This window comes from Euprymna scolopes, chromosome 15 (assembly GCF_053919585.1).
Source record: "Euprymna scolopes isolate OS-2025 chromosome 15, ASM5391958v1, whole genome shotgun sequence".
Classification (NCBI taxonomy): Eukaryota; Metazoa; Mollusca; class Cephalopoda; order Sepiida; family Sepiolidae; genus Euprymna; species Euprymna scolopes.
The window spans coordinates 89,891,350-89,916,714 of NC_136496.1; the positions used below are offsets into that span (position 1 = coordinate 89,891,350).

The 25,365-nt window shown below is 35.5% G+C and overlaps 1 protein-coding gene across 1 annotated transcript in view; it reads left to right on the plus strand.

The window, feature by feature from the left end:
- The window catches only part of LOC145293980 (tRNA (32-2'-O)-methyltransferase regulator THADA-like), a 177,448-nt gene that overhangs the window by 110,675 nt on the left and 41,408 nt on the right, over positions 1-25,365 (plus strand). The window contains exons 20-26 of the mRNA XM_080140866.1: positions 369-505; positions 6,457-6,609; positions 9,300-9,404; positions 11,199-11,309; positions 15,194-15,434; positions 18,900-19,137; positions 23,643-23,867. Of these exons, the coding sequence (XP_079996992.1) occupies positions 369-505; positions 6,457-6,609; positions 9,300-9,404; positions 11,199-11,309; positions 15,194-15,434; positions 18,900-19,137; positions 23,643-23,867 (1,210 nt within the window). The remainder of the gene's footprint in view (positions 1-368; positions 506-6,456; positions 6,610-9,299; positions 9,405-11,198; positions 11,310-15,193; positions 15,435-18,899; positions 19,138-23,642; positions 23,868-25,365) is intronic.

The window sequence follows — 25,365 nt, forward strand, 5'->3', positions numbered from 1 at the left end:
AATAAATGAATATAATGGCATAAATAAAGTGGGAATTGATTTAAACGCGCCTTGTACGTATTAGTTTAGTATCTGGGTAGATGCCAGATACCTCCAGATTGCAACTGTCCATTGCTTACATTCAGTATGCCACCATCTGTCTCAAAGAGTGGAGGATTTCGTTTGTTATCTATATCATAATTCAGATCATAAAGAGGTAAAATATATTTATTAGGGGATATTTTCTATTATCTCTTATGTTTGAAAGGATATCAAGTCTGGTGTCTTGATTTGGCTCTATTCTGATTTTGAGATGTTGATTTTCATGTTGTTATGCTTTTCAAATAATTGCTTTTCTTTTTTTTTTTTTAAACTGTGTAACCTTTTAGCTGGCTGTCCTTCGTTTGCTGACATTGCAATGGCTCTCGAGAATGTCATTAGTGACAATCAGATGACTTATCAAACGTCGGTTTCGCTTTCCAACGAATATCAGTTTTTGTTGTCGTGGTGCTGGATTAATCTCAAGGTATGTTAACCTTACGATTTTATGTTTCTGAAATTTTGAGATGAGGGTTGATAATTTAGAATGAAAGCAGAAAACACCAGAATGTGAAAAGAAGCTGGAGAGATCCAGTCGACCCAGCCTATGATAATAACTCTTTTTATCACCCTCTTTAATTGCCCTGAAACTGAAGATATCTGCTGTCAATGTCATTAATTATATATAAACAAGCTTTATACTCATGCAAAAATAGCTAACAAAGAAAGATTTTCATTTTTAATAAAACTTTTTTTTTTCTGTGTTAGTAATCACCTAGGTATTTCAAGAATTATGGGTTTTATTTATGACTAGCAGGGGGCACCCAGCTTTGTCTGGTCATAAAATATGCTTAAATATATTTTAATTCATGCAGATTTTATATTTTATGTTAATCATTTTGTGTGAATAGACTTTGTCATTCTTTTTTTTTTTTTTTGATTTTACCGTTCCCTATGTTCTCTTCCACAAGTTCTGTTTTTTTTTTTCTCTCCTCTGTCTCTTTGCATTCTGTGTATGCATTTTTGCTTCCCAATTTGTTATAATGGAACAACCTAGCACCCCTCTAACACTAACAATGGTTAGCTAGTCATGAGAGACACTAACAGAAAGAAATATGGAAAAAGGAAAGGAATTTGATACACAGATAGAAGAAACAAAAGAAAGGATCTCCATGTATGTTGTTGATGGAATCCCTTTCCATGCTTACCTACATATCTATCTATATATATATATATACTAGCAGTTCAGCTCGGCTTTGCTCGGGCTCTATGTATTGTTCATAACTTTATGTGCATATGTATATACGAGGGGTGTGCAATAAGTAATGCCCCTGACCCACTTCCCATTGCAGTAGAGCAACGAAACTTGGCACAGTTATTAGTCTTTCTCTACATAGGAACCACCCAGAGTTATAAATTTCTCCCATTGTTTGATGCAGCTCTGGAGACCGTTTTTGTGGAACACCCCAGGTTGGTCTTCCAACCATGACGTGACTTCAGAAATCAAAGCTGCATCATCTGGGAAACACTTTCCTTTCAAAAACAACTTCATGACTTCATGGCTGGGAAGAGGTGAAAGTCAGAGGGTGTAAGGTCAGGAGAGTAGGGAGGATGGGGAAGGATTTCATACCCACATGCCCGTGCTTCTGATCTGGCGACATGCGAGTTGTGGACCGGAGCATTGTCCTGCAGGAGGAGGGTACCTTTGCTAATCTTGCCCCGCCTCTTGATTTTGATAGCTTCCCTTAATTTCCTCAGAAGCATAATAGGCTCCTGTAATTGTGGTACCCTTTGCCAGGAAATCTGTCATCATTACTCCGTCCTGGTCCCAGAAGACTGTGAGCATGACCTTGCCAGCGGAGGGCTGCACCCTTGCCTTCTTTGGAGGTGGTGAGTCCAAGTGCTTCCACTGCATTGACTGGGCTTTGGTCTCTGGATCATAGTGATGGACCCAAGTTTCATCCTGTGTAATCAGTCTTTTGAAAAACTTTGACTCATCTTCTTGGCACATCTCCAAATTCATCCTCGAGCACTCGACGCGTTCTCCCTTCTGGAATGGTGTGAGCAACCTGGGAATCCATCTGGCAGACACCTTATGCATATGCAAATGGTCATGAATGATAGTTTCCGCAGACCCTGTACTAATCTTGATATCTTGGGCTATTTGGCGAATAGTAATGTGTTGATCTTCCGAAATGGCAGCCTCAACTTGACGGACAGATGCCTCATCAATGGCAGAAGGGGGGCGACCAGGTCTGGGAGCGGTTTCCGCAGACTGTCATGTTTGAATTCATGGTGCCAGCGTTTTACAAGGTCATATGATGGGGCCATTATTACTATAAGTTTCTTTCATTTCATCAAAATCTCCTGTGATGTGCGTCCTTTCAAATACAAAAACTGGATCACTGCTCGACATTTTACAGGCTCCATTTCACACCTGACTCAGTTCAAACACCTGTAAAACAGAAACCACAATTAGTTCAGAGCTGTAATTTGCCACATAACCCATAGAGATAAAAATCATTGCACATGCAAAATTTCAGCTAGATCAGATAATTGAAAGTGGGTCAGGAGCATTACTTATTGCACACCCTTCGTATGTATTAAAAGTTTTACTCATGTCCAGGTAACCTACATCTAAAATTTCAAGTATTTAGACCCAAAATTGGCGGAGGAGTTTGTTAGAGTCTGCAAAGGTTAACTCTTTCAAATTTGACTTCTTGGCAACCAAATTATCACCCCAAAACTGATTAAAAAAACTTACTGCATGTTTGAATATCCTTTATGTAAAATTTCAAATGTTTAGACACAAAATTGGCTGAATAGTCTGCTAGAGACTGCAAAGGTCAAATCTTTTGAACTTTGACCCCTTGGCAGCCAAATTTTTGGTGAAAAACCAATTAAAAAACTTGCCCTATATCTGAATACACTTTATGTAAAAATTCAAATGTTTAGACCAAAAATTGGCTGAGTAATTTAGTAGAGATTGTACAGGTCAAATTTTTTAAAACTTTGACCCCAATTTTGACCCCTTAACATTTATTGTTTTGGGCTCAAATCAAGTTAAAACATTTGATCCATGTCCAAATAACCTACATCTAAAATTTCAACTTACAGCCAAATTTCTGACTGAAAACCGATTAAAAAGATTTTCCAAAATCTCAATACCCCTAATATCAAATCTCTAGTCTGTAGACTGAAAATTAACAGAAGTTTGGTAGGGAAATACACACACACACACACACACACACACACACACACACACACACATTTATAGATATATAGATAAAGAGAATTATAGACAAAAGAAAGCAATATATTGGTATATATAGATTTATTTGTCAATTACATAAGGAAAAACATCAATGGAAGGGGCTGTTATAAATGCTCTTTATACCTGGGTATTTTCTCATCAGAAGGAGGAAGATTGAGCTAGATTACATACAATGCAAAAGCTTACCATTTTGTTGAGCTTCGTGCATCTTGACACATCTGCATTTAAAGAATCCAAATTCAAATTATTTAATTTTAATTCAATGTATTAGTAAATGTATGAATACTTTTAAAAGAAAACAGTGCCCATTGTATGTTGGATATATAATAAGCTCAATAGGTATAGGTATCCTAGAGCTATATTAATATTGAATAAAACAGTTCATAATTGTGAATTAAAAATCAGTTTCAAAAGGAAAAACAAATTTTTTTATTTTGTTTTTTTTTTACTTTTGAAATTGATTTTTAATTCACAATTATGAATCGTTTTACTCAATATATATATATATATATATATATATATATATATATATATATATATATATATATATATATAATCATTAGACTGTAAGCCTAATCATTATTAACAAAATTTTAACAAGTTGTTAATCATTTTGCATGGATAGACTTTGTCATTCTTTCTTTTGAGTTTGCTTTTATGTCTATAAAATTTATATCTAGAGTGCCTCAAGTATAATTGATCTGCATAGACTTTGTCATTCTTTCTTTGGATTTTGCCTTTCCCTTTATACTAGCGGGGGGTACCCAGCGTTTCCTGGGTGTCTGGAGGTGTGTGTGTTAAAAAAAAAAGTTTTAGTAGGAAGGTGGGATTGAACTCTGAAGCCTTGACACGAAGGTGGAAACGAAAGGGGAAAAAAGCCAGACACCTAACCATCTTGCCCACGATGGAGAGGAACTGATAAGGGCGTTATGTGAAGGTTTATAAAGCAAAATAAATAGGTGCGAGGAAGTGGCGTGATATCTGACTTAGTTTTGCGCTGCAAGCCAGATCTTTCGCTTTTCAAGACGCGGCAAGCTGGTGAAAGTCGGGCAAATTAAATTCACACGTGACCCCTGTTCGTAACTCTTAGATATTATCATTTAGATGTGATATAAAAAGTTTACAGAAGGAGTGAGCTGACCGATCGCTTCTCAGAAAAAAGCCTTTTCGTGGACATACACAAAAAGCGAACATACATACATACATACACACACACGTTTTCTTTTATATATATAGACTAACGGGGGGTACCCGGCATTGCCTGGGTGTTTAGAGGTGCGTGTGCTCGAGCAGGGTGTTAATCAAAGCATAAGAAAAAGTGAAGTAAATATTTTTAAATATTAAATAGTCAATTATTAAATATTTTATATAAAATAAATGTTAAAATTTAAAAAAATCGAAAAAAACACAAAAAAACTAACGTAAGGCAAACTAACTATGTAAAATGTAAAAATCGGAAAAACAAAAATAAGAAAACGTGAATGTAATGGAAAAAAAACAGAAAAACGAACGTTAAAACTTCTTTAAAAAATCTGAAAAATAACCCCTCCCCCCAAAAAAAACATAGAACGTGAAAATTGGCTTAAATAACCCTGTTTCAATATTAAACATTTAAAAATCGCAAAAAAAAAAAGAAAAAAAAGACATCCCACACCACGATTCGAACCCAAAACCTTTAGGTAATGAGGCCGCGCTCTAAGCAACTGAGCTAAGACAATGTCCAGGAAATTAGGGCGTTTTTTTAAATCTTTAAACTAAATCAGGTTCCGACGTCATTTGCGCATGCGTAGAACCGAACTCGTCATGAGAGGACGGTTTTTGCTGACCCCCCCCCTGTAGAAAACTGCTGATTTCAGGGTGAAGAAATTAACGTTTTTGGCCAATTTTTCGATATTTGTCAGGCGAAGGTTGGAAGTTTAAAATGATACCAATCTGGCAAAAATCCGTGACCCGTGTGGAAAGTTTTTGCGAGATATACATACATACATACAAACAAACATACCTACACACATTTTCGCTTTTATATATATAGATGTTCTCTTCCGTAATTTCTGTTTTTTTATCTCCCCTTTCTCTTTGCAACTTGTGTATGAATTTTTGATTCCCAATTTAATTTCATTCATTTTTGTACATTCACAAAATTTGTTTATTCTTGTATCATCAACTAAAAAAAAAAGAATATATATATATATATATATAACGAGTATAGATAGAAGAAGAGAGTAAATTCAATTCTATAAGAGGAAACTTATCGGGATAATATAAAGCGGAACAAATTTTAATGGAGCTTATATAGGAGACAATAGGAGTGGAAAATGAAGACACAAAAACTATATATTGGAAAATATAGAATGAGTCATTTATTTAATAAAGGTATACATACATTTAGTTGGAGGATAAAGGGGACTCTTTGTATGAAGGTGTTTCGAAGCCTAATACTTCTCATCAGAAGAGTAGAGAAGGTGCTCACTTTTGATCAATCCTGCTTAGTATATACACTATCGCTTTAATTCTTCATCATAACATTACGCCTGAAAACATACACTGCCTATAAGTGCTGTTGTTGTTTTGGTTACCGCTGTTAATAAAAACCTTTTAGCGTAAATCCCCTGCATAGACACTATAGATACATACAGATAAAATAGAACCACAACCCAACCACCCCTATACCTCCACCTGAATCTTAAACACATAAACTACTTACATTATTTAAAACTATGATAGAAATCCTACACTACTTTTTACACTACACTTTATATAGTACGCTCCTCCTTTATCTTAGAATTCAATATAGTTCCCCCTAACAACATCAATAAGTTTACTAATTTATTTTGTTCCTAATGATTTCCTCGCTAGACATCACATCCCCATTATATTACTTAGCACCTTCTCTACTCTTCTGATGAGAAGCATTAGGCTTTAAAATACCTTGGTATAAAGAGTCCCCTTTATCCACCAACTAAATGTATGTATACTCTTATTAAATAATTGACTCATTCTATATTTTCCAATATATAGTCTTTGTGAATTCATTTTCCACTCCTATTGTCTCCTATATATATATATATATATATATATATATATATATATATATATATATATATGTTTTTGATGAATTCATAATCTAATGCCTAGAACATAATTTTCTGTATTTTGTTTTACAGGAGAGCTCTTCACTGCTTGGTCACATTGTACTTTTAGTGAGCAAATACCCAGAAGGCTCTCCACACAGCAATAATCAACTCACCATATCAATGGATCTCTACCAGAAAATCAGCAACACTTTTCTCAAGGTTCTAACACAATGCAGACACCGGGTACGTATTTAGCTCATTTTTCTTTGTCAATTATTTTCGAGGTTAAATTGATGTAACAACATAGACAAGAATTTGCAAGAGGAAAAAAAAATGTGCAGATTTGTGAATTTTATATATTATTTGCAACTGTTTTTTTTTTTTTAAACAACATGTGATAAACAAAGCAGATTCTAAATTTGTGGATGTTTGTATTGTTTTGATTAATCGAACAATTATTCTCATCTTGGGTGTTATTGGCACAATGTTTCGGTCACTACACCTTGCGACCTTCTTCGGGTATTGAATACATGTTTCTTTTTTTTTTCTACTAAGGAAAGAGGGGTTAGTTCTGCTTTACAAGAATTCGAACCATGGGTTTGAGAGTGGGTCCGTAAATTATAAAGAAAGTTCAGTCTTCAGGGATCATTTTTTTTTTGTAAATTAAGTCATTGGAAAGCCTTAACCATGTTGTGGTTACAAAATCAGAATTGTGAAGTTGGAATGTATAAGGTTAGACACTGAGTTTTTGTTTTAAGTATTCAAACTGTCTATTCAGTGGTCAAAAATCTTACTCTACCTGAGTCCTTACATTCTTACGGGTCTGACACCAGTTCCTAGCATTCTTATGAGTCCGACTCCAATTCCTAGTATTCTTCTGAGTCTGGCTCCAACTACTATCTTTCTTCCAAGTCTGGCTCCAACTACTGGCATTCTTCCAATCCGGCTTCAACTGCTGGTATTCTTCCAATCCGGCTCCAACTGCTGGCATTCTTCTGAGTCTGGCTCTAACTGCTGGCATTCTTTTGAGTCTGGCTCCAACTGCTGGCATTCTTCTGAGTCTGGTTCCAGCTGCTGGCATTCTTCCGAGTCCTGCTCCAGCTGCTGGCGTTCTTCCGAGTCCGGCTCCAGCTGCTGGCGTTCTTCCGAGTCTGACTCCAGCTGCTCGCGTTCTTCCGAGTCCGGCTCCAGCTGCTCGCGTTCTTCCGAGTCCGGCTCCAGCTGCTCGCGTTCTTCCAAGTCCGGCTCCAGCTGCTCGCGTTCTTCCGAGTCCGGCTCCAACTGCTGACGTTCTTCCGAGTCCGGCTCTAGCTGCTCACGTTCTTCCGAGTCCGGCTCCAGCTGCTCATGTTCTTCCGAGTCTGGCTCCAGCTGCTCGCGTTCTTAAAAATCTGATGCCACCTCATACTCCAACTCTCCAACCTTGATATAATATGAGGAAATATTGAAAAAGAAAGCATAGCATTCCTACAATGTGGATGATGAATACTTCTGGAAAATCCACAACAGTGTAGTAAATAATGGGAAATCAACAATTCCCTCACTAACCAACAATCACGAAGTTGTTTGCTCAGCAACCAACAAGGCTATTATGCTTGCCAGTTGGTTTGCCTCAACCTCCACACTGGACCCTCCAACCACCCCCTGCCTGACTTTCCTTTGCGGACAGATGCCATGCTAGATGATCTACAAAATCACCCCACTGCAAAAGCATGTGGACCTGATCTCATCCCAGCTGTGCTATTAAAATAGTGCTCAACCGAAGTAGCTCCAGTTCTTTCCAAACTCTACAACAAATGCCTTAATGAATCTTGCTTTCCGGGCTGTTGGAAAACTGCTTCTGTGGTACCAGTATTCAAGAATTCTGGCGAAAGAACTGACCCATCAAATTATCGGTCCATTAGCTTCCTCCCACTTTTTGCCAAAATATTTGCGACCATAATTAACCATGCTCTAGTCCATCACCTTACAAATGCTAAACTTCTGACTGACAAACAATATGGATTTAGACAAACCCGTTCCACAGCAAACATCCTCACTGTAATCTCTGAACGTATATACCATTCACTGGACAAAGCGGGGGAGAGCAGAGCGGTAGCTCTAGATATATCTAAGGCTTTTGACACCCGAAAATATCCTGTACCTCTATAAGGCCACCATTTGCCCATGTATGGAGTATTGCTGTCACATTTGGGCTGGTGCATCTGCTACTAGTCTCTTGCTCCTAGACAAGGTTCAAAAGAGAGTCGCCAATCTGATAGGCCCTGAACTGGCATCTAAACTTCAGCCTCTGTCCCATCGACGAAATGTTGTATCCCTCTGCCTGTTCTACAAGTATTTTAATGGTGAATGCTCTGGTGAACTGCAGGCACTTGTGCCCCAACGACGTAGACACCCTCGACAAACCCGACAGGCAGCTAAATCCCACCCCCACACAGTAGAGATCCCTAGATGCCAAAGATCTTTCTACTCCAGTAGTTTCTTCCCCAGAACCGCTAGACTCTGGAACTCCATTCCAGGTCCCTGTTTCCCCAACTGTACTGACATGCAGAAGTTCAAGTGTAATGTGAACCAACATCTTGCTGCCCAAATCCCATTAGTACCCCAGTAGTTGTTGCCCCTGATAGTAGCCCCCTACACCAAAGTGGCAATGTGCCTTGTTTGGAGTGAAAATGTAATAAAAAAAACAAAAAAACTTGCGCAATATTTCAACCTTCATCAACGATATGATCCTCAGCAAGCAAATGATTAAGATTACACATTAGCAAAAAGTGGAATTTATTCTCGCATGACACAGGTGCATTTGAAAACCAATGTTCTCAGTAAAATTTACTTGAAATTCATTATTTGTGGTTTATAAATGAATACAAAAGATACTCACATTTACAAGTGTTATGCGTTAATTGTTATCATTATTTTTATATTCATTTTAGGGAGCCATTGAGAATTGCCGAGCTGGTTTCATCAACTTTTGTACAGCCCTTTTCAACACTAACAACCACAGTGCCAACACAATTCCAGAGGACATTCTCACTCAGGTATGTTAAATGCAAATAAAGGTCGTATAATTAAAGAAAGGAGTGAGAGTTGATACAGACGATACAACATACTTTCTTTCAGTGTAAGACCTATTATATATTGGGGACCCTATGCCAGTAAGTACAAATTATGTTAACTAGTATGAATTTAAGCAAGGGTTACATTAAATACATGTCAGGATAACCTGGTAAGCAAACGGAAATAGACCCAGTACAGCTAACATAATTGAGGTGGGAATTCAAAAGTTAGCTCCCTAGATAAAAATGCACTAGAAATGCAGGTATCGAATGATATGACATAAAGATTATGTCACATGTTCGGCGAGGGGGTTCAAAACAGTTTCTAGGAGTCGAAATTGGAAAACGATATAGGTGACATGTGTCTGAAAATGTAGAGAGAGTCAACTGTGTGTCGAATCCGGCTCCAATGAAGCGGGAGATAAATAGAAACAAGCAAACAAACCAGGATGCAGATGTTAATGTCTCGTCAAAGGAAGAGAGTACAAATGATGAAAAATTCCATTTATTTTAATTGGTGAGATTAGCCAAGTTTATTATATATTGCAACCCTATGCCAGTAAGAAGAGATTATGCTAACTAGTATAAATTTCAGCAAGGGTTACATAGTACATGTCAGGATAACCTAACAGCAAACAGAAAGAGACCTACCTGCAGCTGGCATGATTTAAGCTGGGGGGAGGGAGGGAGGTCAAGGATTATATTCTTAGACAAAACGCGCTAGAAATGCAGGTGTCATAATATAAGAGGTGATGATGTCACACTTTCAGGGATAGAAGCAAGAAGATTTTTGTAAATCAGACGGAATTGGGAAGCCATATAGGTGATATGCACCTGAAAATGTAGATTGAATCTAAGTGAATGTTGCCTTGAGACTCTGCCCATGCATTGACCATATTAAGACTAAGTTAAAAAAGAGATAAGTTAAGAAGTAATCAGAATTAGCTATTGGTCTCTCCTCCCATGAACAACATTTTTCTAAATAAAACCTTTACAGGCAACAAGTCTGCATAGTGTTTTCACGCCTGAGTAGATTTGTCTTTAGTTAAACAGAAAACCAATAACCATGAGAGGATCACTAGCAATAATGCACATGTGCATCTTACGTGTTTGTTGGAAACAACAATATGGAACTGTTCATTTATTTATTTGTTATCCTCATCTTCATAGCTGTTGTTCCACCACGTTCCGGCCAACTCATCCTCTGGCTTTCTTTAGGTGATTAACCACGATGGGGTAGGAATACTGAGTTTCATAACTGTATCCCCAGTAATTACTGCCTTCCGTAGTTGTTGTCTCACCATATTTTGGCCAACTAAACTCCTGGCCGGCTTTGGGTAGGATTGAAACTGCTATCTTCAGACAATGCTCATCTAGAACAGTAGATATTCAATGTTTCTATTCATTGTGCCATTGGCACTGAAGGCCAGAGGATGAGTTGGATCTACATGTGTAAATGTATATAATAGTACAGTATCAGAACAGATACTATAATTTGATCTTAGCCAAAATCTTAGCTTTAATGGAAATAGTTCTCATGGCTTTGTTCTTGCATATCATAATTAGTGACTCTATTTCTCTCTTGAGATTTTTCTGTACAGTGTAAATGTGTTGGTTCAAGTATGGAATGGTGATAGTTGATTGGTTACTTTAATCATGTGACATATAAAAGGATTTAAAACTTTTGATTTATCTTGTTATTTTTTTTTATATTTGTTTGCTTCTTTTTTTCTGTTCTTTTTATCAGCATTTTTATTCTTTTTCTTCTTTCAAAAGGTGCTTCGGAGTCTGGACTCTGGTACACAAGGCGTGTCTGTTACACGAAGATCAGCAGGACTTCCTATCCTTATTCAAAGCATTTGTGTTAGTGAACGAAAGACAAAAAATGTGAGTCTTTTTTTTCTGTCCTAGAATTTTAAAAATCTTTTCCATTTGTCATTGTTCTAGCATAACATTCTCTCTCTCTCTCTCTCTCTCTCTCTATATATATATATATATATATATATATATATATATATATATAAAGGAGATTAGAATAATAGTCTAAAGAGCTAAGTGTATTTTAATGTAATAGTGAAATTACTAGTTTAATTAAAATACAGGAAATGCTCGCTGTAATTTAGATATATAATAAGCTCGATAGTTAAATGTCCTAGAGCTAATTCAATATTAAGTAATGTGATTTATAATTTAAAAGTTTTAAAATTTTTTTAAATTTAACAATCAAAATTTAATTAAATTAAAAATCAGTTTCATAAGAAGGAACAACAACAAAGTCAATTATCTGTACGATCGTTTCGGAAATCCGTGCTTTTTATTTGTGGTATACATGAAGTCACGTAGAATAATTATACATAGTTTTTTTGGTAAGCACGGTCTCCTCATCAGCAAATTTAGGAGGATTTCTATTGAATTGAAAAGACACCAAAAATAAACCTAGCATTAAAAGTAAGGCAGATGAATCTGAAAAATTGAAGTAAAAGGTTTGGATATAAAATTTATAAGAAAATTAATAAGAAAATTTGTATAGGTTAGAGATAGAAATGAGTAGAAAAAATATATATATTTTTGAATTTACATAATAAATTTGATTTAAAAATATATAGATATATAATTACCTTTTGGTTTTTCTTTTTTTGAAATCAGGAACTGTATTTAAAGTAGTCATTTAGATGTTTGCTATAGCTTTTTATTTTATTGAATGATGAATTTTAAAAGGGCGACGCTCGTGCAGTAAATTGTTTCCGTTAGCGTATTTTGATTTAGAGACGCTACAGTTAATATCTATAGAAAAAAAAAAAAAAAAAAAAAAAAAACTCTCTCTCTATAGATATTTTTTTTGGCAGCTTCTCGAGCCTGTCGCTCATTTTTAAAACTTTTTATATCACGTCGAAATCATAATATCTACCAGTTAACAACGGAGGTCGCCTGTCTATTTAATTTGCCCGACTTTGAAAAGATAAATATTCCACATATTCGGATCGCCGCATGTTGCTTTCAAACTGGATTCAAATCGGATGTAAATGTCACCATCAACTATCCCGCAGTAAAACGATTTGACCTCATTAAAAGCTGCGGAATAGCGTGATGTTCACTTTTTAATCGATCTTACATTGACTGTCGCTGTAGCGCAGGTGTTCAGGCTCAGCCTATGGGCCTCAAGGCTCCGGGTTCAAGTCGACCTGTCACCAAGCCTTCCCACCCCTTAATTTTTTTTTCCATTTTTAAAATGGGTGTTTTTTATTGTTTTTTTATATTTAAACAGGGTTAAGTTTCCGTTTTGTTCTTTCCCCCCCCCTCCCAAAACGCACACACCTACAAGCACCCGGGCAACGCCGGGTACACCCCACTAGTCTATATATATAAAAGGCAAAATGTGTGTGCACATTTTATGTATGTCTGGCAAAGGCTTTTTTCGCTGGGATTCTCGGTGGATGGGTGTTGGGTTATTATGTCTTAAAACTGTTTATGTACCCCCTAGATCATAATATGTACAATTTGTGAAGGGACGTTGTGTCTAGATTTATTTTGATCGACTTTTATAAAAAATCGTGCTATTTCGCTGTGTTGCGTGTTTGTTTGGCTTTTTAGTATAAATAAAGTGAAACTACATTGAAGTGACGCCTGTTTTCAGCTTTCTCGCCAGAACGTCCAGAAAGCAAATCAGCTTTTGATCAATGCGGTGAAAACCATCATATCAGACAATTGCTTTCATTTGGACACCCCCATTCACAGTTAAGTTTGTTTTGGTTTTCAACAAAACCAAAACAAACTTAACTGTGGGATTAATGTTTGACCTAATTCACTTTTTAGTTAAGTCATCATGCTTTTTTTTTTTTTCGCTTTCACCTCAAGCATTTGGGTTTGAGTCTACTTCCCTCATCCAAACTTTTTTTTCCAAACACCCAGGCACCGCCGGACTGTTTGTACTGTTTTTTTTTCCCGATTTTTTTTAGAAGTTTTAACATTGTTTTTTTTTAATATTTAAACAGGGTTATTACTTCACTTTGTTTTGATTGCACCGTGATGGGACCTCAACTAGAGCAGGCAATCAATTGATTTGATTGAAAAATAGTGCAATTTCACCGATTTCGATGACAATGAAAATATCATGTCGGGTTTCCCTACTAGTATATATATATATATATATATATATATATATATAATATTTGTTCATGTAGTATATTGAGAGCAATATGTAAAAAGAACATGCAAATAAGTTTTAATAAAGATTAAATTTCTCACAGAATCTAATTACGCCATCGAAATTCTCTTTTGATTCCATCAATATCTGGTGCGTTTTTGGTCAGGAAGACAATATCTTCAGACACCCTGATCTGGTAGTACCAGGTTGTTATGATAAATTATATAGTTACTTATGGTGGACTCTGGAACAATCCTATTTAATTCGTAGCTAGAAACAATTAATCCCTATTCAATGTAAAAACGTTTGTTATTTAAAATAAAAAAAGTAAATAATTTGATTAAAAACAAAACAACAAAAAAAGATGGTATAGTATTAGGGTTTTGGTTAAAAACAAACAAAAAACCCAATGTAACCAAAAAGAATAAAAATCCAAGTGAAAGTAAAAATTGAGCTGGTTTTTAATAAATCTGTGGTTCTTATTTATTTGCCTCCCCAGAGTTAGACAGAAGGTCAGGTTTTTATGTGAAGAAAATAATCCAGCTCCTAAAAAGGAGCACTCTGTGTTAAAACAAAAATAAAAATTGATTAAATCTATAAGGATTTCTGAGGATAGAACAGATACTACACCTTAAAATATTTAGTTGCAGAAAATATAAAAAAATTACATTAACAATAAATTAGGCACAATTCAAATGTGCCTGTGGGGGGGGGATAGGTGTCATTGGTCATCCTTAGTCACATGTCTATTCTATACTTGACTAGAATCATCTCAGTCACCACAATACCACATTCACACTAGAGGGTGATTGAAAATACAATTGCAAATTACTTAAGACCTATACCCAGTCAAGGCTAATGGAATGAGAGTATGCTACCTTCGTGAATCAAATAAAGGGTTCCATTTTAAATTCTGTGCAGATTCCTGAGATTGATAAGAATCACCTGGAGAAGGTCGGAGGTTACATCTGTGAAACTGACACTCAAGATGAGAACAGTAGTCTGAAGAATCCAAATATGAATAAATAAATTTCAAATTCCAACATCTGCTTAATATCAGTTCTTTCATTTTACAAGAATTTGATTGGCTGATTAAGCCATAAATACTGACTGGTAGCACCTCATGTGAGAGATGTTGAAAGGTATGTCTCAAGCCTCAAATTGAACAAATGTCAATATAAGAACACAATATGAAGATCAGAGAGAGAGAGAGAGGACAGCTGGCACGAGGCAAAGACATTTCTAAGTGCCCCCACACCACACACCACTGCCATCACTAATACCGACCACGTCATCTCTACACTGCTGTCTAGTCCATAATTGTAAACAAAGCCGAAGTTGTTTATGTTATTGTCTATTGCAATATTAAAACTAACAGCGTGTATATGATTTTGCATGCGTTTGACAAAGGTGCAACTAGAAATTTTATAGAGAGCTATAAAGACTAGTTATGTACACCAGTTATGTACACCAGTTATGTAGACCTGACTATATAACATAATCTTCTGGAGGTAAATAAAATAATACAAATTATTAATCCTCATCTCAAAAATTCTCCAAACTAAATTTATTGCTTTTTTATTCTTTATTATTTTTAAAGAATTCTTTTTTTATTGGTATTTTTCAGGTAAAGTTGTTAACCCTCTCCTTGAAATGTCTGTTTTCGATTGCAAGTCAACCCGTGTCAACTTGTAATGAAAAAAATGACCCAGGTCAAGTGCATGCCATCAACATCCTAAAAGTGTTGTTTGGGGACAATAATCTGGCTACTGGTCTTTTGCCTCACATCAGTGAAGCTGTGAAATTGGTTATCTCAGGATTTGAATCTCCATCTTGGGCCATCAGAAATGCTTCAACACAACTCTTCAGTAAGTTAGCCTATTTGCAATTTTTGCTTACAGAACATTGGTAGTATTTCTCTGCTCTATCATTATTTTTATGTAAGGTGCTCGACTGAGCTTTAATCTATGGTACTCACCTCCTGTTAAAACATTCACAACTCGTCTAGCTATAACCACTGTCAGTAATTTCGTTTCTTTCTCTCTGTGTCTAAAATTAAACAAGAGATTCATGAACAAAGTTTCTTTCCTAGAACTGGTCATCTGTGGAACTCTGTACTGTGGATCTACTACTTGCTTGACTATAACATAGTCATTTTCAATGCCAATGTAAACAAATTCTTGTTGAATTGCCCTCTTAAATAATTAAGTTCTGCCCGATTTTCACTATCATTATCAATCATCAGTGTTGTCTCACCGTTTATTTGACACTCATGTAACCCTTTTCCTGGAGTGGTTTTTTGGCCTTGATAAATGGTAACTCCACAATAAAAAAAATCTGTCACTCTCTCATTCACTCTTAATCTTTCATCATTTCTTTTTCTTTTCTCCCATTTCTTCATTTTCTTACTGTTTTGTCTTTCAACACATCTCTAGATAGTGTCATAGTTAACTCTTCTGGTCTTCAATCATTTTAAGGATTGCATTACACAAAGACCCAGAAACGAACTCAGGACCTTTAGATCTTTGAAAATGGATAGGAATGAGAAGCAGTACATGCAAGAGACGAAAATAACAGGATTACCGTTGTTATCTTGGGAATATATTGAGTGCCGGAGGTTATTATGAGCTTTAATCGACACAGATACCCGTCACCACAGGAAACAGTAGGAAATTCATTTCAGAATAATATATATGAGGGACAAAAAGTAACAGTCACTGGAAGTACCAAAATGTGAGGATACAAGTGAGAGGAAGCTGAAAGGAAAGAGATTGAATAGATGCTAAAGAGAGAGAGAAAGAGAGAGAAGTTTTAAAAGAAAGATCTTACATAGACTTTTTAAATCTTCCTTTTATTGTTTATCTCCACCCTCCAGTAGTGCTGGATAACCATGCTAGTAATATGCATAACGTTATCTCTACCTGTATAAGAGCCAAGTACATACTATGATTGAGTACTGTTGCCACATCATGTCAAGAGCTGCTAGAAAGACCTTATCCTGCTTAATAGACTTTGTAGCCTTGTGGGGGATGCCCTTTTCTCTTCGCTGCAACCTTTTTTATATAGAAGAGACGTTGAGAGCCTGTCTCTGCTTTATCTTTATTTTCATGGCAAGTGCTCGTCTGAGCTCCAATCTGTGGTCTCCACTTTTCTGACTTTCATGACTACTATTAATAATTTTCTCCACTCTTTATCTGTTCCTGAACCTAAACATAAATTCCTTAAACAAAGTTTGTTTCTTAGAACTGCACGCCTGTGGAACTCTTCTATTTTCTTGCTTTCCAACTGACTAAAATATGGTCGTCTTCAAGTCCAATGTGAACATTTTTCAATGAGCCGTCCCCTTAAGTTATCCAATTTACATAATTTCCACTATTAGTGATTACTATATTTTCCTATTAACTACAATATGCTCATTAACCCTTATCCTCGAGTGGCCTCTGGGCCTTGATAAGTGTTGTCACCTTTGTATAAAAAAAAAAACGACTAGCAAGAATTTTTCCTTCTTCCTCTATGTACTTAACATCAAATGGAATTTCCATGAACAGTTTCTTTCCAAGAACTTATGTAATAGAGCCGCTGACGTGTGTTAGCAGCAGCAGCAGCTGCATGACACAAATGCAAATGACCAAGCTGGTGCATGATGTCATTTCATGCCTTGTTCGAGTGATTTCCATAAAATAAACAATAAGCTGTGACGATGATGGAATAGAAGAAAAAGAAAAAGCGGAGAGACAAATGCACCATGTGGCAAGGACTGGAAAAAGCATATGTCGGCATAAGATAAACGTATGGCCCATGGCAGCAAGAGACTTTTAGGTTCATGTTAAGGCGTCAGGGTTGTGTTAACTACATGCTGAAATAAGAGACTTTTAAAGCAAGATGCAGTAAATTCAAATGCCTTTAATTTCAACTGAAAAAGTTGAGTCAAATTTCATTCCTTATTTTTTGTTTCCTTTGCAACTTTCTCTACATGCAACGTGTGGGTCTGAGTGTTAGCATATAACAAATCCGTTTAAAAAGATTAACGATAATGTTACACTCATATGGAATGTTTTACTATGGGATTGCTTCCCTATGGGCTACAACATGGCCGCCTTTAAATCCAATCTAAACAAATACTTATCATAAATTCATAAATATTAAAAATTTTACTTATTCCATTCATCATTTTCAATCAACATCACATTCAGTTTAACATCTGTTTCACATTCTGGCATGTGTTGGACAACTTTTAGAAACAGACTTTTAAACCGATCTCTGGCCATGTTTTTATTTATCCCTCTTTCTCTTAAATTCATCCTTATCATATCATTTCATATTTTCCCTAGCCTACGAGGGGCGTTTAATAAATAATGCCCATGACCCACTTCTCAAAACAGTAGAACAGCACAACTTGGCACAGTTATTGGTATTTCTCTATATAGGAACCATACAGAAGTAAATGATAAAATTTAGAATTGCAACCGATTTCTCTTTTGTATTTCCTGCCCTGTCGGTGGGGCATTAGAATACACTGACTGCCCCCCCCCCCTGTAGAGAGTAAAATTTCTTCATAATATTTGTATATTTTACATCAGTATTAAAATCATTAAAACATAAAAAATTAAACAATCCCTTACAAAAAATCCATTCTATCATGCAACACAAAACTTTTTTTCTTCTGTTGGATTCCTAGTCACTACAGTTTCCGTGGAAATGAAAAAGTTGACACGGCAGCCAAAAATTCCTTAAAACTCCAAATAAGTGACATAAAGGTCCCATGTACGGACTGCAAACCTTCAATAAACAATTTTATCACAAAGAAATAGCAGGAAAACTGGAACAATTGCCAAAACAACAAACTCTTCCAATTACCCCTATGCTTAAAAAAAACCCTTCTAGATACCAGAAAATCATGTAAAGAAAAAGTTGTCTTATTGCATATCCGGATAGGACACTCATACATAACTCACTCCCACATACTAAAAAGTGAAGAACTCCCCCAAATGTATACCATGTCATGAACCTTATACAGTGAAACACTTTTTACTTGACTGCTATGATCTCACAGAAATTCATCAACACTACTACAAGGCCACAAACTTAAAAGAACTCTTTGAAAAAGAAAACCCTAAAACCATTTTAAATTTCTTAAAACAAGCAAATCTTTACTATAAAATATAAATATCATCAAATAACAAACTATACCAAAACATTGCTCATATTTACCCAGCGAAAATCAACTCTAAAAGTATCAAAAATTTAAATCTTTACATTTAAATACAGCATTAAATGACTCAAAGAAGGTTGATATGCTGGTTAAACAAACATCTTTTGTATTTCTTTTGTAGGCACGCTTGTGATGAGGATGTTTGGTCAGAAAAAGACTAAAGATGGCTGCACGCTAAACACAATGTCATTTGATGAACTTGCTGTCCACTATCAAGATTTACCCCCCTTCCTCTTAAACAAGTTGTCCTCTTCAAAGGAAAGTCTGCAATCGATCCATGTCCAGCCATCTTTGTTTCCAGTCCTCACACTTCTATCCAACTTGGCAGCCAGTGAAAAGATGGACAACAACACTGTAAGGTGAGTTAACCTTGATAATAAATACCCCCCCCCCCCGACAAACCTGACAAGCAGCAAAATGCCACCCTTACATGGTAGAGATCCCTAGATGCTGGAAAGTCTTCTACTCTTAATAATTTCTCCTCAAACTGCTAGACTTTGAGATTTCCTTCTGTGCCTAACCCTAAATGTAGATTCCCTGAACAAAGTTTCTTTCTTAGAACTGCATGCCTGTGGAACTTTCTTCCGTTTGCCTGCTTTCCAGCTGACTACAATCTGATTGTCTTCAAGTCCAACGTAAACAAGTTCTTGATGAACCGTCCCCCTAAATAATCCAATTTACAAAATTCCCACTACTTATGTTTACTACACTATAATCACAATGACTAAGGTAAACCCATTATCCCTTATCCTCGAGTGGCCTCTGGGCCTTGATAAGTGAGTGGTGATTCCTGTGTAAAAAAAAAAAAAGAAAAAAAAAAGAAGGTCCCTGCTACTCGGACTGTACTGACATGCAGAAGTTGAAGTGTAATGTAAACAGACATTTTGCTGCTGAACTCCCTACATAGTATCTCTGCAAATTGTCCTAGATATGTAAATGTGGCATTATGCCTTGTTTGGGATGGAAATGCAATAAAACAAAAAGTGAAGAGTAGAAAGTGATCCTTGGGTTTACTTTCAGCCGCCTCATAATTTTTGCTTCCTTATTTTGTCCTTTACTTCTCATATTCCATGGGATGTTTCTGACAAAGGGTGAAGAATTGCTGTTTTCTGGGTTGGAATCTATTCTATCTAACATTTATGATTTATGGTTTTGACCTTGAAGTGGTATTTATTTATTTTTTTAGCTCCTTACATCAAGTGATTTCATGCTTTGTTCAGAACGGTTTCCATGAATTAAAAAAAGAAATAAGCTCTTTATAATAATCGTTAGTAGATGTTTTTAGGTTCTTACATCAGGTGGCTTCATTCCTTATCTGGAGTGTTTTCTATATATACAAAAATTAATCATGTTAAAGGAGATGATCATTCAATGAAATCATTGGATTTGCTATTTTGGTTGGTCGAAAAAGAAAAAAAAAAATTTTTATTTTTCAACTGGAACTTGTGCACAGAACCTATGCTCAGATGACCTTTCTAGTCATTTGGGAGTCGATTTTTGTCCCATCAACATCCGGTTTTTGTTCTTTTATGCATGTTGTTTCTGTCTACAAATTGAAGGAGATATATCCTCTTTTGTTTTATAACAATACAGTCTACAAGCAATCAATAATCATTCCGTAACCATCATTATGTACATTAAAATACAGGAAGTAATGTGAACACATTATTTTTTTGTAAACTTTACCATTTACATCCTTACTTGAAATGTGTAAAATAAACCACTTCAAGCTATGAATGGATTTACGCATATGCAAAAGTAATAGAAATATGTCAGCAAGTTCTTAAGCAATGTTAAGACTGGTCAGTACAAGATGGGTGACCATTTAAAAGTACCAAATGCTGTACTGTAAGAACTGCCAAAACCTAACGGCATCATATTCGCTAACTGGGATACACATGCGACTGAAGACTGCTTATGGATTTGATATTCCCTAGACACCTCCTCCTTCAGGAGAAGCAAGTTCAACTTGCTTAGGGTTAATGTCACTGGTTATTATATCTAACATGTATCTTTTTTTAAAATAATATTCTGAGTTTTGTTTATAAACATGCATAATATCTTCATCATGGTAATAATAATAATAATAATTGAAGAAGAAGAAGGCAAAGAAGAAGGTGGTGGCGGCTCAGTGTTTCTCAACCTTTTTTTTTTTTTTTTTTATACTCATGGACCCCTTTTTCCCTTGGTGGACCCCTTCATAACTATTGGTCATAAGACAATCTTCTATTTTTCACTAATATAAATTTTGAGGTTTTAATAATCAAAGAAATATTATATAATTAAGCTTTATTTTTAAATGAAAACTAATTTAATGCAAATAAAGTATTCTACAATAAGTAATAATAATAATAATAATAATAATAATAATAATAATCTAAATTAGAGTGATAATAATTCTTTACCAATATCTTGGATTACAATATTACTTCCATGGTCAAGCCGATGGCGATCAGAGCTCTTCAGGCAATTGAATTCACTGCAGCATTTATGTACACTGGTTAAAATTTTTGATAAACAGTTAAAGTGGAATGTGTAATTTAAAAAAAAAATAGAGATAGGCATTTTTATTCAGTGAGATGTGGTTGATGTTGTTCGGCGAGTTTCTTTATATCTGGTTCCATCGATGTTAATGATAGTCAAAAGTTTCCTCTTTTCACAATGTCAAATCTATTGCGAGCTTTCGATAACAGTTGAGAAACTCGACTAAATCCCGATTCAACAAGATAAGATGTTAGAAAAGCAATAACGTAGACATGTGCTTTATCCCAGAGCAAAGGGTACTTTGTAGCAACATTATTTATCTTCCATACATTGTACTTTCCATCTTTGAATTTTGCACGCATAATTTCATAACTTTGTAATTCAATGAGAGGCTCTTGCAAAGATATTTCTATATCAGCAACATTAACTTCGAAAGGAATTGAAACCTAAGTTGGTATAGCCATCATGAGTAGGTCAGTAAATCGAGTTTGCATATCTGCATGCGTATTTTCCATATATTCAGCATATAATGCAAGATCTTCATCTTGCAAATCACTGCTAACAGAGGTCAAACAAGGAAACTGTTCAAATGCATGATGCCTGATATTATTCATATACAACTGTAGTTTCCTCAGAAAAGCAGCAATAGCATTTTTACTAGGTATCACATCAGAATCTTTTCCTTGGAGCTGTTTATTAAGTGAATTCAGTTTTTCAAATATATCTGATAAGAAAAACACATCACATTTATTTGCAAGCAGCTGTTCTCCAAGTTGTGTTTTAGCAAGAAAGGAAACAATAGAATCCCAAATGCAATGAAATGCTGAAGATAATTCCCCTTTGATGGCCATCTCACCTCTGTATGTAATACAAGCCACTCAAACTTTTCTCCATTTTGCTTTCATAATTCATGAAAAAGGCGGTCTCTGAGAGAATTTGATTTAATATGGTTAATTACTTGTATTACGACAGTAAGGGCATCATGCAGACGTGCACTCTTTTTATTTGCAAGTAAGTGTTGACAGTGTATCACACAGTGAATACAAAATACTTGCGAGACAGCTTTTTTAAATGTGCAATAAAACCTTTGTATCTGCCTGCAATCGAAGGTGCATCATCAGTAGCACAAGTGATTATATTTTTGAGGGGAATGTTGTTTTCCGGGAAATAAGTAACAACTTCAGCAAAAATCGTTTGACCTTTTGTGTCTGTCAAGACTTCTAGCAAAAAGCATTTCCTCTTAGGGTCCTTCATCACTGTTAAATCTAACATATGCTAATAAAATGGCCTCATTATCTCTTAAAGTGGATTCATCAAGTTGAAGGGCAAACTGTTTCACTTGCAAATGGGCTATCAATTGTTTTTCTACATCCTCTGCCATTTCCTCAATGCGTCATGACACAGAAGAGTTGCTTAAAGGGATGGAATTAGTAATTTCACTGGCATTTTGTTTCATTACTCGCGAAATTATAACAGACACTGCTGTTTCACCAACATTATGGGGTTTTCTTGCCTTTGCTATTAATTTTCTAATTTCATATTTCATGTCAGTAAACCATCACTCCTTTTACTCACTTTGTTATTAAACACTTGAGACAGTGTTTTTCGAACTTGGAAATCATCACAAAGTTTTTAAAAGTATTCTACTGGTGTATCTTTCTTTCCTGTGTGCTTCTTTTCTAGATGGATTTTTAGCTCGGAAGTTTTCATGCTATCATTTGAAAGTACATCATTGCATATGAGGCACATTGGTTTCGATTCATTATAATGTGGTGCTGGAATAAATTTGTAAGACAAATGTTCAACGGAGTACTGTCAGTACTTCTTTTTACTTGGAGTAGCCATGGGATGTCTGAAAAATAAACATATATATATATATATATATTTATATATGCATACATACATAAATACATATATGTATATATTATATATATACACAGCTGGTAATACAATTACTGCAGTTCATAATATCTAACTATATATATTGCTATTCATTTTTATAAAGTTTGCGACAAATAAAACACATGTTTACAAACAGAGCGCAAGGTAAATGTTTGAGGCAAACCTGGTAAATAGAAATATTATAGTTAAAATAACTTGAATGATTAAAAAAAAACTATACAAAATTACAATAGAAATTAAATTTTTAATAATAAAAACTATTCTGAGTTGGTTTTCTTCATGGACCACCAAAACGTCATTGTGGACCCCCATTTTGTTATGTTTTGCTTGTGGACCCCCAGAAGTATTCCATGGATCCCGGTTGAGAACCCCTGATTTAGCCAATCAAACCAAGGCAAAATTTTCTGTTAGCCAATCAAAATTGTAGAAATTTTACTATATCTTGATTCAAATATTTTTTCTTTTGTCTCCTTTATAGCATCTGTGATAACTTTATCAGTTTGGTGGAGCCTTTGATAGGAAGCCGGGTGTATCAAGTGCGCGAGCTTGCGGCCACTTCCCTGACTGCGTTGACGGCACCATCAAAAAGACACAACAAAGTCGTCACCCTTCTGCATGATATTGACAAGATAAAAGGTCAGCATAACAAGGTTCATGGGACACTGATTTTGATTGAGAAGCTTTTAATGTCCCAAAGTTGGAGGTAAGAGGCATCTTTTATTCTATTACTACATCCCAAACCGACTCATTACTAACATGTCACAATAATGCCGATAACAAAAATGGAACTCCTTTTAGTAAAAGTGTAGTATCCCATTCCGTTAAAAAGTGTATTTACATATTTATACTTAGCCATACTTCTGAATGTTTATCTGCTCTCTTGCTCGCTCTCTCTCTCTCATTTCACATTACAACTATGGAAGACTCACATTGCTATAATTTGAGAGATGTTCTGTTTGTGATGCGAATAATCTTCCAATGCCTTTCTCAACCTATGAACAAGTAACGTCATTATCACAGGAATTACGTAATCGATAAGAATGCAAATAAAAATGACAAGTTCTCCTTATTTACGAGGGTCTTTCCAAAAGTAATGCCTTATATTTTTTTTATTCTGCCAAAATAGATCAAAGAGGATTACAAATTGCATTTTTATGATGCCTGAACTTGTGCATTTATAACCTAAAAGTTTCAGTTCTCTGTTGCAGATATTGACAGTGTGAGACTCTAAGAAAGCAATCCCTATCATGGATGTGTGTCAGAAGCAAAGATGTGTCATTGAATTCCTCCATGCAGAAAGAATTGAACCGATCAACATTCACTTGTGCTTGCTGAACGTTTATGAAGCTTGATGTCAGCATAGTTAGGAGATGGGTTCTCAGATTTCAGAATGTCGACAGAAATATGAGTGACAAAGCGTGCTCCGAACTTTTCCGACCAAGGCATCAAAAAAGGTTGGCAAAAGTACATTGAAAATGGTGGTGATTATGCAGAAAAATAAATTCTCGAGTACAAAAGGTTACTCATTTTAATGGTACAACTCATGTCTTCGTGGCTCTTCAACTTTTTAGTTTTTGAGTTAAAAAAATAGAAAAAAGTTTACTTTTGGAATGACCCTCTTACTTTCCTTATACCATCTTCTCCACGAGGGCAAAGTTAGACACAAGGCAATTTAATTTAATAGTCAAATTAGACATTTGCTAAATGTTCTGTTAATATTAGGTCATACCATAAGTCCTGTCCTGAAATTTAATTTGATATTATGAACTGTACAGAAATGTTATCCACAAAATGAAAATTTATCAGACTTAAAAGTAAAATCCCATGACCCAGAACGGTCCTGGATATGACCTTAAACTATATCCGATGGTGAGGCCCCAGCTTGCAGGCCTTAGGGAGTGTGAAGCCACCCTTTAATTGCCATTGCTCCCAAGTCCACTCTGACCTGGAGTGGTAGTACCTGTTAGGGTCCTAACTATGGGTTAAATAGATTACGACTTAAAAAACAAATATACTATATTAAAAAAATCGTTCTTCAAAATCACCAGATTCAGCATTAAATAACCTGAAAAGGGTTGATATGCTGTAAAACAAAACAACCAACCAACCCATGACCCAGGATAATGGGAAGGAAATGATTCATAAAAAAAAAAAAGATGTGATTGGAAGTAGATAAAGACCAGTCATTTAAGATTTCCAGT